Source organism: Brassica napus, chromosome A3 (genome assembly GCF_020379485.1).
Source record: "Brassica napus cultivar Da-Ae chromosome A3, Da-Ae, whole genome shotgun sequence".
In the NCBI taxonomy this organism is placed as follows: domain Eukaryota; kingdom Viridiplantae; phylum Streptophyta; class Magnoliopsida; order Brassicales; family Brassicaceae; genus Brassica; species Brassica napus.
Genome location: NC_063436.1, coordinates 4,933,284 through 4,948,088, shown reverse-complemented (window position 1 = coordinate 4,948,088; position 14,805 = coordinate 4,933,284). Strand labels below are relative to the sequence as shown.

General features: G+C 41.1%; 3 protein-coding genes and 1 non-coding gene across 8 annotated transcripts; 2 read left to right on the top strand and 2 right to left on the bottom strand.

The window, feature by feature from the left end:
- Window positions 1-345: 345 nt before the first annotated feature.
- On the bottom strand, window positions 346-2,671 carry LOC106435835 (transcription initiation factor TFIID subunit 15b). The gene is given in 7 exon segments (XM_013876767.3): window positions 346-664; window positions 1,038-1,116; window positions 1,198-1,348; window positions 1,460-1,729; window positions 1,731-2,061; window positions 2,193-2,277; window positions 2,392-2,671. Coding segments are annotated over 7 exon segments (1,188 nt in total). The 5' UTR covers window positions 2,549-2,671; the 3' UTR covers window positions 346-549.
- An 85-nt stretch (window positions 2,672-2,756) lies between these two features.
- TRNAS-CGA lies at window positions 2,757-2,838 on the top strand. Its single transcript has one exon. It is a non-coding gene; the product is annotated as a tRNA-Ser (tRNA).
- A 237-nt stretch (window positions 2,839-3,075) lies between these two features.
- On the bottom strand, window positions 3,076-9,263 carry LOC106435849 (rab3 GTPase-activating protein catalytic subunit). 5 transcript variants are annotated; one of them, XM_013876775.3, is made up of 22 exons: window positions 9,021-9,263; window positions 8,875-8,918; window positions 8,708-8,771; window positions 8,506-8,632; window positions 8,356-8,423; window positions 8,183-8,280; window positions 7,849-8,020; window positions 7,311-7,542; window positions 6,910-7,036; window positions 6,686-6,795; window positions 6,429-6,521; window positions 6,020-6,148; window positions 5,740-5,873; window positions 5,568-5,666; window positions 5,313-5,377; window positions 4,941-5,109; window positions 4,796-4,867; window positions 4,596-4,635; window positions 4,129-4,406; window positions 3,874-4,051; window positions 3,591-3,808; window positions 3,076-3,518 (listed from the first exon to the last, which is right to left on the bottom strand). In XM_013876775.3, the coding sequence occupies exons 1-22, from the start codon at window positions 9,075-9,077 to the stop codon at window positions 3,201-3,203; spliced, it is 2,892 nt and encodes a 963-aa protein (XP_013732229.1). In that variant the 5' UTR covers window positions 9,078-9,263; the 3' UTR covers window positions 3,076-3,200. The 5 variants fall into 5 exon arrangements, with proteins under 5 accessions (XP_013732229.1, XP_013732234.1, XP_022569039.1 ...); XM_013876780.3 differs by having other exon boundaries at window positions 8,708-8,760; XM_022713318.2 differs by lacking the exon at window positions 9,021-9,263 and having other exon boundaries at window positions 3,118-3,518; window positions 8,356-8,401; window positions 8,875-8,921.
- Window positions 9,264-11,591: 2,328 nt separating this feature from the next.
- On the top strand, window positions 11,592-14,523 carry LOC106435861 (tyrosine-protein kinase HTK16). The gene is made up of 3 exons (XM_013876793.3): window positions 11,592-12,225; window positions 12,303-13,389; window positions 14,017-14,523. Exons 1-3 carry the CDS (start codon window positions 11,762-11,764, stop codon window positions 14,299-14,301), a joined length of 1,836 nt encoding a protein of 611 aa, XP_013732247.1. The 5' UTR covers window positions 11,592-11,761; the 3' UTR covers window positions 14,302-14,523.
- Window positions 14,524-14,805: the final 282 nt, after the last annotated feature.

Below are 14,805 nucleotides of genomic sequence, written 5' to 3'. Positions count from 1 at the left end.
CTAAAGGGGGGCTTATAATAACCGGACCTAGTTAGCACTAAATTCACAACTGCATACTTCCGGCTCCACGGATTAGACACAAGTGTAGCTGGTCCCTACTCCTGCCGTTTCTCACGTAATAAATCTACGAATTGTATATTACATATGACTAGTTTGTTTGTGTTGAACAGAGTCAAAAAGAAGATTCAGGAAGAGAAACAACAAAGGGAGTTGTGTGCTTGTCAGGAAAGTGAAATAAGATTAATGCACTCACCTGAAAATCAGTATGAACCCTTACCCACCGATTTGCAATGCATTTTGGAGTTAATTATCCACTTCCTTCTATTAAAAAAGAACAAATACACATTGTGAGAAAACGAACCATTCATATGCATAAATAATAGGTCCCCAAAGAAACAGTAAATAGACAGACAAGGAAATTAAGATTCAAGGTCAAAGTGAACAAAAACCTACCTCTTTTGTTTTGTAAACGTGGTTGATTCATATAATAACATTTCCACCCTTACACACACAAACTCTTATAACACATAACTGATTCATCTCTTTCTCTCAATATGGACGAGACCGGTTTCCCCCATGGTGGTTTCTGTCTGGTCCTGAACCATAGTTATCTCTTCTTCTATCTCCACCACCATAGCCACCTCCTCCTCTACCACCACCGCCTCTGCACCATTTACAAGGACCACATTATTACCAACTAATAAAAATCAGGTTATAGCTGAAGATGAAGTGACTCAAACATAAGAACTTCGAGCCTTATAAAGCATGGAAGACCCCACCAATTAAAGAAGCAACTTAGTTGGGAAAATTATATATTAACAAACTTTATATAGCCAAAATCTACGCTTGGAAGAAGCATGTACAAAGTAATCTTCACAAATCAAAAGCAACCACAGACGCAGCTAAAACTAGAAGATATGTTTATAAACGTGGTTTATTTCCTATATAGACCTAGACGTAGCTTGATGGCATACAGAACTCCCTAAACCTTCTGTCATACCCAAATGAGTGTACTAATAAAGAATCAAGAACGCTACCTCTGATCAAAAGCAGGAGCTTTGGGCGCAGACTTCTCTGCCATCGTTACACCAATCTTGTTCCCCCTCATTTCATAATCTTCAAAACAACCAACCAAGGTTCAGCAAATAGAAATTTTGAAGCAATTCAAAAACTAGAGAGCAATTACACGGTACATACTGTTGAAAAAGCCGCCTGCAGAGTGTGCGGCGCTGGGATCTTCATAAGCCAGGCAGGCGTCACCTTTATTCTTTCCCTTCTCATCAGTGTAAAGCTTGATATTATAGGGCCACTGATCTTTGTAACCCCGCTTCTGCTTGATTCTCCCAACCTATCACAGGAATTACACTCCCCAATCAGCACACAAATAAACAAATACAGAATCAAGAATCTAATGGAAGGGAACAGCTTATTTCGATAAGTAAAAGAGCAGTGTTATTACTTGGCCAATGCCACCAAAGAGATCCTTGAGTTCATCAACGGTCACATCCGGAGGTAAATTAGAGATGTATATTCTGGCATTATTACATGTTTCATCACAATTCGCGTCACACTGCTTGACTTTTTCAGCAGGTGCATCTCCATAACTAGATTCCTGGCGTCGAGGAGCATCATAGCCACCACCTCTACCACCCCTCGGTGCATCAACACCATAACCCCCTGTGGGACCACCATAAGAAGGGGGACCACCGGCATAGCTTGAAGGCGGGGGGAACTGCTTCCATTCCATACCCCATGGCTGGAGGGTAACTGCCGGAACCATCGTAGGATGGAATAGCAGCCAAGGGAGGAGGTGGAGGACCCTGACCATAAGAACTATTATCCCTATGTTGACTATTACTACCGTACGAGCCACTATCACCTCTACTCCTACTGCCACCATCATATCTACTACTACTCTCATAGCTCCTACTACCACTATCAAGACCACCACCACCACGATCACTGGCCCCTCGGCGACCTCCTCGGTCCCCAGTGCCAGAAGGAGCAGGCGCACCACACTTGTTACATTCAACTCTCCTTGCAAAGTTCACGTTCCCACAACTATATATATATATATATATATACAAGCAGTTTCCAGTGTAAGAAACTTCAAAACATACTTCTGGCAAAAGATTCAACAGAGAATTCGACTTCACAGTCCTAAACAAATTGAAGATTTATGCATTGATTACCTTGGATTAGGGCAAGGCCAATCACCATCTCTGCCGCCGCCACCTCCTCTTCCACCGCGATTGCCTCCTTGATATCCACCACCGCCTGAATCGCATCGAATCAAATTATTAACAGATGGGAAAGCAAGCAAGGAATAAAGAAATCTAGAGAACCATAAGGGATAAATCGTTCGGATCTGGAACAATCAAAATCACATACCACGGTTGTTTCCTCTACCGCCACCGCCGTAACCACCGCGTCCGCCAGAGGCACTGCGTCCTCCGTATCCAGCATCACCGCCTCCATAACCTCCATCACCACCGTACGACGGAATAGGCGCACCGCCGCCGCCGTCTTGATTGTACTTACCGGACATGGCCTAGGGTTTGCGGTAGATAACAGACCAAACTCTAAGCTAATTTGTGTGCCTTTTTAGACTTCAAAAAATATTGTCGCGTTTTTGCCACTAAAATAGAAAGGAAACCAACATATAAATGTCAAAAGGAAAACAAATGAGGAAACAATCCCCGCTTAGAACATTAGTATGTATTTAAGAATATTCATTTTTGCTTTCTAAACAAATTGTCGATATGTCCGAGTGGTTAAGGAGATTGACTCGAAATCAATTGGGCTTTGCCCGCGCAGGTTCGAATCCTGCTGTCGACGTTTTGTTTTTTTTTTACCATTCTTTCTTGTGTTTCCAAAAAATACAACGTTAACGGACATCACCTCCTGTAGTAGTAGACAAGTGTAAATGTGCACTGTGTTTTTCTTGTGTGTTATCATATAGTTTTACTGCAGTTAAAAAGATTATGGAGTCTTCTTATTTCCATAATAATTTTAAACAACTATCGACCTCAATTTTCAAAACTAGTCTCCTTTCCCGGCATATAAATGGTAAAATTTGACATGCAGGATCAGCATTTCAGTCTACCATTTTGCTAATTTGCACGTTTGAAATTTCTTCATTTGCTAATTTATATCAACTAAAAATGTGTTGATATCGAAAAATGAAACAAAAATAATAATTAATCGCAGGAAGTAACAGAGAGTGCAACGCGGAGATCGTTAGACGTTCCAGAGACATACATTCGGTGTGTCTCGATTTCTTCCCCTCTCCGGTCACCGCTGGCCGCCACGTCAGCAGCGGCTGCGTAATGGATTCCGTTGTTAACATCGTCTCCAGTGGAGAAAATGATCTCCCTGAGAACTGGTTCGTGTCCGTTTAGAAGATTTCCCATGCTCAACACTTTTCTCCAAGACTGGTTCGCTGATGGCGGAGAGAACAGACTCGACACAACTTGTCTCTCTCTCATACTCACTTCTTGACTCCCTACTTCCATCTCCTGTGTTTCAAATGACAAGACACGTTAGTTCATGTAATATAGAACATTCCCATTAGTGTAACGAGAACTCACCGTCCTGCTTTTGTTCTCTTCGTCGTTTGAGTTTATTCCCATCACTGGATCATAAGTGCTGTAGAAGTCACTGAATATAACTTGAGCAAGGCGCGGTGCTTCAAGGAACTTTCTGTGAAGAGACGCTGCGACCGTTACCAACTTCTCCACGTGTTCGAAGACCACGCAGAGACGTCTCAGATCTTTGACCGTCTGTTCTCTGTCCGGAACATTGTTGCCTGCATCCGAATATCTGTTATTATAGAAACATAAGGGGCACAGGGAAAATTTAAACCACTCTTACGTTGTAGAACTCCCAAAGTAGATCTGATGATGAGGTAGAGTTGCTCCAATTTAGAGGTCATCTGTCTCATGTCCCCGAAGTTTGTCTGGTTAAGAGTGTCGGCTGATCCTCTGAAGGCTGTGCAGACCATCTGCTCAAGAAGCTGATGGGGGCGCACCGTTTCCAGGTAATGAAGAATCTGAGACATTTGTCAACACAATGAGGTCAAACTAACTCACATAACAGGTTATCGCATAACCTAATAAAGACGCTTACCTTTTCTCCCTCTCGGTTTGGGTCTAGGAGGGGCTTTTGCTCATCGGCTGGCAAAGCGGGTGCATCGCTCCAACTTTTCCTCCACAGATTTCCTTGATCAGACATCCGTTGAGAAAGGCGGCCTTGAGGAGGCCATTTATCCTCTGAGTCTTCAGTGATGGAGCCTGATGATTCTTCGGCGGTTTCAGGCTGAGAGCTCTCCCAATCACCAGGTGAGTGCCATCTGATAAAGTCTTCAAATACAGCATCTGGGTTTGCTGCTTTGAATGCTGACATATCTGCAATCACCTTCGTAAGATCAGTACAATAAGAATGAGAGATGAGATGTGGATGCATGGTAGGTTCGGAAAACTATTTACTCCCATTGTTCCCTTTCAGTAAACTCAAACATAGAAACAGAGAAGTTTAGTGAACGTTTATTCGCCGTAACAATCTCTAGACAACAGAGATCGAAATTTAAATCTTACCGGATAATAAGATGTCTTTCTCCAACTGGCCAGGAACGTTCTGAAATTCAAAGGGAAAAATGAGATCTGTAATCGCTAGACAAATAAATGAACCAAAAAAAGCCATCAACATATTTGACAAGAAATATTACGCTTATAGAGAACTTATTAGTAGAAAACCAAACAATATTCACTTCTACTGGGAGAGAAGTTGAACTTACAAGAGAATCACCAAACGCCTCAACTGCCTGGAGTCTCTCTTCGTGCATGTCTTCCGTCATAAGAGGTGGATCCTGTCATAATCCAGGAATTATGAGATTGTCAACGACAATATATGAAATAGACGAGGTCAAGTTAAATACAAACTTGGGTAAATGGGGCATGGAGTCGCTCATGTAACTTCAGGAGCATCATGGTCCCCACTGGTCCAGCTGAACCCCTCCTGATGGCATGTGTTGGGCCTTGGTTCACAGAATTTGTGCTTTCAGTATCCATCTCATATCTGAGTCGATCAGATGAATCTTCTGTAATTGAGCTGTATACAAGAAAAATGGACTTAAACACTTAGCACTGGTCAACATTTCCTCTCTATGAACTTAAATATTTAATCAAGAGTTACTATCATTAAACCGGAAATGAAAGAACAACAAATATAATAAGTATTTGTAATAATATGCAATCAAGGTTTAATCTATTAATAACAACCAGAACCTAAGAGCTCTCACTTGCTAAGTTCACCTGTCACGTTTCCTCAGCAGATCTTCTGAGGATGCATTTCTTCTGTCGTCGACCTTGTGGTGTTCCTGAAGATTTATTTAATGAAATGTTTCAAGCCAACAACACAGAGCTCTCAAAAGAGTTAGGATCGTATATTGGGCTTGTTGGAACTCCCACACCTTTTATATTTAGGTTGCTTTTATTTAATTAATTTAACACACATATTTAGCAGAACACAACAAACTCAAAAAGATACACAAACACTTGGCCAATCACCTCAATAGGATCAGAAGCCTCTGAACTGTCTTCTTCACTTCCTATACAGTCTAGAAACTCTTCGTTCATTTCACACTTTTTCTCAATGCAAATTGCAAGCTGGTCAACAAAGAAGAAACTGTTAGTATCTACAAGAAACTTGACTTTCCAATTAAGTATGTATAGAGATTACCAGGTGCAACTTCTGGTGGATCAAACAAGTGGACAAATCAATAGAACCGTCAATTGGCATTTTTGGCAGCGGCTGTGACTCTTCCCAACACCAACGAACTTCACGGACAAACTCTACCCAGAGAAAGGCAATGGCTAGAGATGCGATGGAGAAAACAAAAGAAAAATACAATACGTCTATTAGTCAGTAAATTCGTTTCCTTTTGTCACTGGCAATTTAATCCATTTTGACTATAATTATGCATGGCTGACCAAATGTGGCATGGTCTACCGCCACATACCACGGATATTGCAGTTGCCGAACCACAGTGAGTGCAAACAGAACTGTGTAAACAGGGATTCGAGTGGTGCAGCCTTAAGAGCTCGAGAAAGCCTGTGTTCGCCTTTAGTAAAATCTGGGAGTTTAAATCCTGCGAAATTAGATTGGAAAAAGGTGAAACAATATCACATAGCTAGATTCTAACCAATGTTTGGGACCTAAGGCGTAAATTTTCAAATGCTCCCAGTTGCAAATTTTAAAGCTGAAGAAACAGAATTTTGAACATTTCAAACTGAATAATAATATACGGTAGGAAGAACCCTTAACTCAGCCATGATAATTAATATTTGTAACACAAAAGCAGGCTTGTATCCATTTTACCATAAACATGGGTCGTATTATGTCCACAACAGAATATAGTGGAAGAATACCCTGATGAAAGAGATCTTTGATCACCCGATCAAGAGCTGTTGGAGGAGGTATGACCACTGAGGTCTTCAAACTTTCAGAGCTTTGATTTTCCACTGCGAGAGATGAAGAAAATTATACGCAGTGGAAATGTCAGGAAAAGCTAATGCTGTAAAAGAATATAGGGTAAATTAATTATATTCTATAACTCAATCCCTTCCTAAATGAAATTTCTACAGGTGTTTGAAAAATGAGGTAAAACACACAAAATTGCACAGACCTGAGACGAAATCCTCCATAAACTGAGCTATGAAGGACGCATCTAATGCTTCAACCAAGCCAAGTAGTTGGGAAGCAAAATCAATTCGTTTCCCATGAGAAGGCTCACCCCTGGTAAAAATATGTGATATAAGACTGTAAGAGAAAATAATACACCACAACACATACAAACTACTATTCTGTCCTAGACGGGAGAACTATGAGAAGCATTTCTTGCAGACTTACAGATATGGTGAGAGGATTGGGCGTAAAATCCACTTCTCAGCTTCATGGGGTGAATCATTTTCAAGTTCAGCCATCCCAAGTGTGTTTTCTACAGTCCTGTCAGCCCATGTGGCCACCAATTCGAACCCTGTCCATATCAACCACAAAGTTAGATAATGAATTCCTGGAATACCAACAGCAAAGACCAGAATATGCTTGAAGAAAGATACAGGGCTGTCAGCACACATCAGTTATCATAATGTTTGAATACAGAGGTGTGTGATGACCAGCTAATAAATAACTGTGATAAATAATCACGTAACTAATCTTTAGACCGAGAGGTAAAATACAAATTCTAAAGGCAATTATTGTGAAGACTTTAGTGTAAGTTAACAGACAAAACATATTTCATACGGATGTACCTTTAAGTGGATCTTCAGCAGAGTACCACTCATTCCAAGGACAATCATCGTCCCAGTTAACCTTGTTGCGAGACTCAGAGCCATTGTGTTCTTCAGTGTCAGCTTTGTCACCCATATATTCATCCATATCACTTTCCTCATCCTCCTCGTCAGATGTGAAGGTCTGGTATTTTAGCCTCATCATAAAATGAACTTTGAAATTATGCATCGAGAAGTCCACTCCAGAATAAACCTTCAAAAATAAACCGCTGTTGATTAATAAATACATAGCAAAACAGTTTAATCACATGATAGAATAAGCCACGTTGGACCGGATCTCAAGTCAAGATTAAGAATGTATCTCCTTAGAGTATCAAGCTTAGAGCAGTGTGTATAAAGTACATACTTATAGTATGTGAAGAAAGAAGAACTCTAAGAGCAACTAAGTTGGAAACCAGCGTTTCATCAGTCATGGCTAATGCTTGGTACGTTTCAAGTCCGTCTGTTAGCAAATAACCGTACTAATGAACATCACAAAGTAGGAGCCACAAAGACTTACAAACTTAGAAACAAACAACTCATATAGTCCTTCTAGGTGCATGAGTTTCATAGGGACTTGACTACCAATAAGATCTGCTTCAAATCTTCTAGTAAAAACAGTGCCCATGTTCTGGATCCCAATATAAGCTTTCCGTGAAGGGTCATGCACAGGAACAAAGACTGGCCACAAGCTGCACACCAAAGTCGTATGAAATTATTAAAAACTCAACCACATATGAACCCTATATCTCGTTAGCAAAGATCCACAGGGATAACACATTTTCTATCAACTTTGATATATTGCAGGGGATGATGCTAAAGCCAAAGTGGTGTTACTGGCGAAGAAATCGAACCTGGCACAGTTAGACAAAGCAATAGCAACGGCACTCAGAAGCTTGCTAGACTCTGGTGCATCAAGAAGCACCCCACTGGCACTTTGTGGAGCAATCAACTAGAAGATGCAATAATAATCAATCAAACATTGAATATGTGGAAGGGCACAAACTATTTCAAGTAAAAACTGTACCAGAAAATCCTTCACTCCAAAGCAAAGCTGGAGATCATGTAAACCACTGTTCGAATCACCAAATCCCGCTGCATCAGTCAAATACCGAATCATGAAACAGAAAAATGCACTTTCTCCAAAAACAAAGCGTATTACCCTGAAATCATATACCTTGTTGGCTACCATTATCGTCAACTTGGAAGTAGAACTCCATGCAGTAGCTCTGTGTCACACTTCTCAAGTCGTTTTTAACCTTAAACAGATTCTTGGAATCTTCCATTGCAACAGCACCCTTTTCCTGCACTCAAACGAATACAAGTCTAGTTCCATCACTGTTGACCAAATAGTAAAACTAGCTATAAAGGTCTCGTACCACGAGGTTTTTGGGACCATCGGCTAACCATTGACGACAATTTGCTTCAATATCTGAAATGAACCTAAAGTTTAACTGAATCAATGGTGAGTGGTGACATAATCCAAACTCCAGAGAACAAACGCAGCCTATTGAATCCAATCACTCAAATCGTGAAGGTGAAATACCTTTCCCAGGAAGAAGCAAGAGTAAAGTCAGCGAAATGTTGCACCTGAAAAGATAAAATCCTGATCCATGAATACAAAAACGAACAGTAGAAGAGCACATTGAAGAGGAAAAGTATACGAGGTAGTAGTAACTGGCCTGGCCATACCTCTTCTTCTGCATCATCATCTTCTTCGAGATGATTAGATCTGCTCGTCGAAGCCATATCAATTTGGTAGCTTGTTTTTCTCTCTCTCCCTTTTTCTGGGTAAGGATCCTCCGATCACACAGACGAAGAGATCCGCTCCGGGAAAGCTACGGAAGACGTACAATGTGGAAAAACGACATCGTCTACGGCTGGCTTTTGGGACTGACCAACGGTCAGAACAACGCGTGCCGTTCGTTTGATTAAAAAACGGTTTGCATTCTACTTATCAAGTTCTTCTTCCTGATCCGACGGTCAAAAAAGGCCAGATCCAATGGGCCTAACATTAACCCATGGCCTATCACAATACGTTTTGTTTATGCCCATTAATAATTTTAATCCTCACGGGCTCTGACTAGTCTGCGTTTTAGACTTACAAAATTATAATTTCATCTAAACTATAATAAATATTAATATCATATATATGGAATATAATTATTATATTAAATTAATAATTTATATTTTACCATAATAATATATTTTTTCAGTTATATAATTTTTTTTAGAATTTATTTTTATTCCACAAAAATAAATTTTCTATATTTTTAAAGTAGTTTTGTATATTTTTGAAAAACAATGTGAATATTTGAATTGATTAAACTTTATTAGTGGATAGTAATGTATTGAAAAATAAATTGTAAATATTTTTAATATTTTTAATAAACTTGAAAAATGAGAAAATCTTCCGAAAGGAAGGGAGTATATTCATATTGTTTATATCATTATTGGATTTGCTAATCAATCACTTATAAGTATCTGCATCAATTACATAAGTCATAGATCGGATTAAAAGGTTTAATTCCACAGTCGTCTACTTCTATTAACTTTTGCATCCGCATGCATTTAAATGAGTCAGTCAAGCCTTGAATAAAATGAATATTCCCTCTGTTCCTAAATAAAGGATGTTTAGTTAAAAACATACATATTAAGAAAAATTAATTTTTGTCTAGAAAATAACATTAAAACTATAAATTAAAAGCATTCAACCAATTACAAAATAAAACTATTAAATTTGATTGGTTGCACAGTTTTTGATAAAGTTAAAATTACCTAGAAATATGATAACATCTTACATATTGAAACATGAAAATTCTTCTAAACATCTTATATCTAGGAACAGAGGGAGTATACTGTATCATTCTTGGTTTTCAAAATGTTTTCCAAGTATGAACACTAATCTATCTTTTCGTCCAAACTAAATTCCTAAATATTAATAATTGGAATTCTTTCTGAATAACTTTAATAATTGTACAACATTTGTCTGTCAAAAAAAAAAAAAAAATTGTACAACATTTGTATTTATATGGATTTGATGATCATTTAGATAAACACAATTATGTTTGCAGGGGACCACCCTCCACAACTAAGATCCATTTAATTATCCGAAATAAATTAAACAAAAAACATTTGTTTCGTCCAACATTTTAATTTTAGTATTTTACAAAAATAAAATTAAATAAATATAGAGGAGCGTGAGAGAGAGAAACCAGATCTCAGCTCGGGTCCGGCGTACGGCCGGCGCGTGAGCGTGCGTGCCGTCGCTGGAGTCCTTTTCTTTGTTATAAGTTGTCCCCTCTCGCTCCCTCTTCGCAGTTCCGTCATCGACCGCCTTGTCGGAGCTCTGGTACCGCAACCATCCTCATCGGTGGCTCGGCTTCTGGAGTAACGACGCGAGCGACTGGAGGTTCCCGACGGAGATGGAGTGGCTTGCATGTTTAGGTAGTGTGTTCCGGGAGATGGAGGCTTCCCTAGCTCCATCGATGCCGGCCTTTTGCGGGAGGTGAAAGCTTTCTCAGTTTCACCGTCGCCGCTCTAGCTTCCGGGAAGGAGAGGCTCAGTCAGATCTGTCTTCGCCGGCTTTTGGTCACGGAGAGTGGAGGCTTCTAAAGTTCCGCGCTGCCGTCTTGAAACCCGAGGTCCTTTGGGTTGTGGTGTCTAGCTTGAGGTGTGAGAAGTACAGTTTGCTTCTGGTAGCGGTTCTTGGCTCGCCTGTTTAGGGTTTGTGGTGGTTCATAGTCGGAGGAGATCTCGTTAGTTCGATGGATCTCTCCGGCGAGAAGACAGAGCGGAGTAGAGTGGTTATGGTTACGCCGGTGGCTCTTCAGGTTCTGAGCTCCGGTGAAACGAGGTTGTCGGTGGTAAGTTCCGGCGGCTGTGCGAAGGGGGTGAGATCAAGTTGAGGCGGGTGACGCGTGGCATGCTGATGGCCTAGATTCTTACACGTGTGCAATTCCCAGCCTCCTTGTCGCGACCCGAGGGCAAGCTGTTCGGGTTAATTGTTTGGGCTTTTGGGCCGTCTGCTTTTCTTGGGCTTCGGCCGTTATTGCTGTAGCCCATTTCGTTTGTGGGTCGTTTTTTTGTTAGCTCTTTGTGTAATTGGGCTTCGGACGTCTGGGCTTGGCCCGTTGGATTAATTTAAACAACACCTTGGGGAAAAAAAAATATAGAGGAGCGTAGTAGTAGATCGAGAAAGCATACCGTCTTTTTTTTTTTTTTTTTTTTTTTTTTTTTTTTTTTTTTTTTGAACACCAAGAAAGCATACCGTCTAAAAAATCGTACTGTCTCACATAAATGCAGTCGTACTCTGCTCTTCACTAACGCTCAAACGAAGATGAAATCTGAAAAAAAAAAATCTGAAATCTGAAGAGCACACTCGCATCTCTCATAGCTTCTACAGTCATTGCCTAAGAACGAACACCTACACAATGGCTGCAGCTCTGGAGTGCTGGTCGAGCCGCGCCGGAGCCGGAGACGCTCTCGACGACGATCTAGTGGATCAGGTCCTCATGCGCACTCACGACAGGTCCGAGTCGCTCATCACGTCTCCTCCCGCGACGGCTCTGAACGTCGAAGGATCCGCGCCGGTTCTCGATCAGAGCTCGTCCGCTATGCAGAAGCGGTTTCAGCGTCTCAGCCGCAACGTCTCCGGCGCGATTGCGTCGCTTAAGAACTCGCTCAGTCTCGATTCCGCTCGTGACAACAACCAGAGCGGCGGCGGTGGAGGGGGAGGAGGAGGAGGAGGTCCGTCTCCGAGAGCCGATGTAGGCGGCGGGAGGAAGCTACTGTGGGCTACTGTAGTGAGGAACCTCGCGAAGATGTATCCTGGGAGTCAGTTACCGGAGAAGCTCGTTTCGAATCTGAAGAAGCATTACGATTCCTTGCCGTTTAGGTAGATTCAGATTTAGTAGTTTCTATTTAGGGAAACTCATGGAGTATTGATTATTGTTGCTTGGTTGTTTTCAACAGTTACAGTCAGGCTGGTTTCGATATGAAGGAAGTCTTTCTACACGTGAAGCTGATAGAGCAAGCTTCTGGAGATGATAATCCCGTCTTTATGATTCAAGAAGTGTCTAGTGAAGGAGCTCGAGGCTCAGCTCTCAAGCTCACGTTCGCGTGTAACTCCTTTCTTTCATGGTCAACCATGTCGGGGGCTCTTGATGGTGCTTCGATTAGTTGCAAGAAGATACAGATCTTTGAGAAGAAAGGGTTGACTCTCGGTGTTGTTCTTCTTATGGACCAGTCTGGACAAGAGAGTTTGTTTAAAGCTCGTGTAGAGAACGCTCTCAAGTCTGCAACTAGAAAGCCAAGACCGACTTCGTCTTCCGTTAAGCTCCCTTTTGGGCTTTGTGGCTGTCAAGAACAGAACGGCGGTGTAGGGGAAGTTGGGGGCGTTGAAGAAGAGTCCATTCAACATGGTAATAGACTAGGGGTTGAGAATTTGAACAGTGTGATCCAGCTTCAAGTTCCACTTCCGAGCTCTTCGTTTGCTGTATCAGTCGATGAGTGGCAGACCATACAATCAGGTGGCAGTGAGATTGGAAAATGGCTGTTGAGTTCCGATAGCTTTGAGTTTGGTGATCAGATTGGACCAAGTTCTTTCAAAGGAATCTTCCGAGGAAAAAGGGTGGCAATCGAGAAACTAAAAGGTTGCGATAAGGGTAACTCATACGAGTTTGAGATCCGGAAAGATTTCTTGGAGCTGATGACTTGTGGACACAAGAGCATTCTGCAGTTTTACGGCGTTTGCATCGACGAGAACCATGGATTATGCGTTGTGACGAAACTGATGGAAGGCGGGTCACTCCATGAACTGATGTTGAAGAACAAGAAGCTTCAAAGTAAGCAGATTCTGCGGATCGCTGTTGACATAGCGGAAGGGCTGAAGTTCGTGAATGATCACGGTGTGGCGTATAGGGACCTTAACGCACAAAGAATACTGCTAGATAAACATGGCAACGCATGTTTGGGGGATATTGGGATAGTTACCGCTTGTAAGAGCTTTGGCGAGGCCGTGGAGTACGAAACTGATGGCTATCGATGGCTTGCACCTGAGGTCTGTGCTCTTTAACTCTTTTCTTTGTTCAACAGATTACTTGAGAATTAGATTATGAAGAATCATCATTAATTGCCATTTCCAGATCTGTTTTCTAACCTTTAAGCGAAATGATACAGACTTATCTGCTCCGTTATCATAATTTTCGTATAAACAAGTCGCAGACGATACATGCATCATCTCTGTTGTCCGGATATGACCCACTGCATCTTGTTTTGTTTTTGTTCGTTTTGAACAAAACAAGTTTATTTTGCTTTTGGCCATATCTGCTTTACCTTTTTCTGTTTGTCTAGGCAGTTGTTGGATGTTCACTTTGATTTGATATATCCTAGACAAGTGTAAATCTTATTAGGTTCTTTCTAATCTTCACAAAAGCGCCTTAGACGTTTACACGTCCAATTTCGTCACTTCATTGATTGAGATTCCCAACCTTTTAGAGTTAAATGAATTATTCCACTTGATTTGAACCAAAAGATCATTTTTTTACTAGAGCACACTGGTTCTTGGTTTTACATATCAAATCATTTAGCTTAATTCTGGAATCTGGAGACGAAGTTACTAGATTTCATCTGATGAAATTTGTAAAATATTATAATTCTGTTTGTTTATTGGCATGGTTGAAACCAGATTATAGCTGGTGACCCGGAAAACACAACAGAGACTTGGATGAGCAATGCTTATAGTTTTGGGATGGTGCTGTGGGAGATGGTGACAGGAGAGGCCGCTTACGCGTCTTGCTCGCCTGTGCAGGCGGCTGTTGGGATAGCGGCTTGTGGCCTAAGACCGGAGATCCCAAAGGAGTGCCCTCAAGCTCTCAGAACTCTGATGATCAATTGCTGGAACAACTCTCCCTCCAAACGCCCCAACTTCTCTGATATCCATAGCTCGTTGCTCCGCGCCATGTCACGCTAAGTTTGTTTTTTTGTATTTGGTAAGGTCATATTGTATATCCAGACTGTAACACTAAAAAGTCGTAAGTAACTAGTATTGTATCCATCATAATAGTGATATGATAATGAATGGGTTGAAAGAGACAAGGACATAAAGGGGTTCTGTAAGTTTGGTTTGACACGGCCTCTTTGTTCGGCTTTAGGCCGAAGCTCTTTATATGAAAGGACAATATCATCTCGCTCATCTTTCACTACTTACAATGACATTGTGGAAGATCTGTCAGTAAAACATGACTACTAAATTGCATATGAATCAGTGAAATGTACATTTTAGGTAACAAAAGATAAACATCTCTAACATTCAGATTAGGCTCGTGTCTGATGTTATCAACTTTTAAACGAAATGAAGAGTCTAGTTCCAGGTTCTTGACCACTTGTTTGACATCTTTGAACTAAGTCACCAACAAGTAACAAGATTACAACGTTAAACAAACAGAGGACTGATTCACAACTAAAGGCCAAGCCC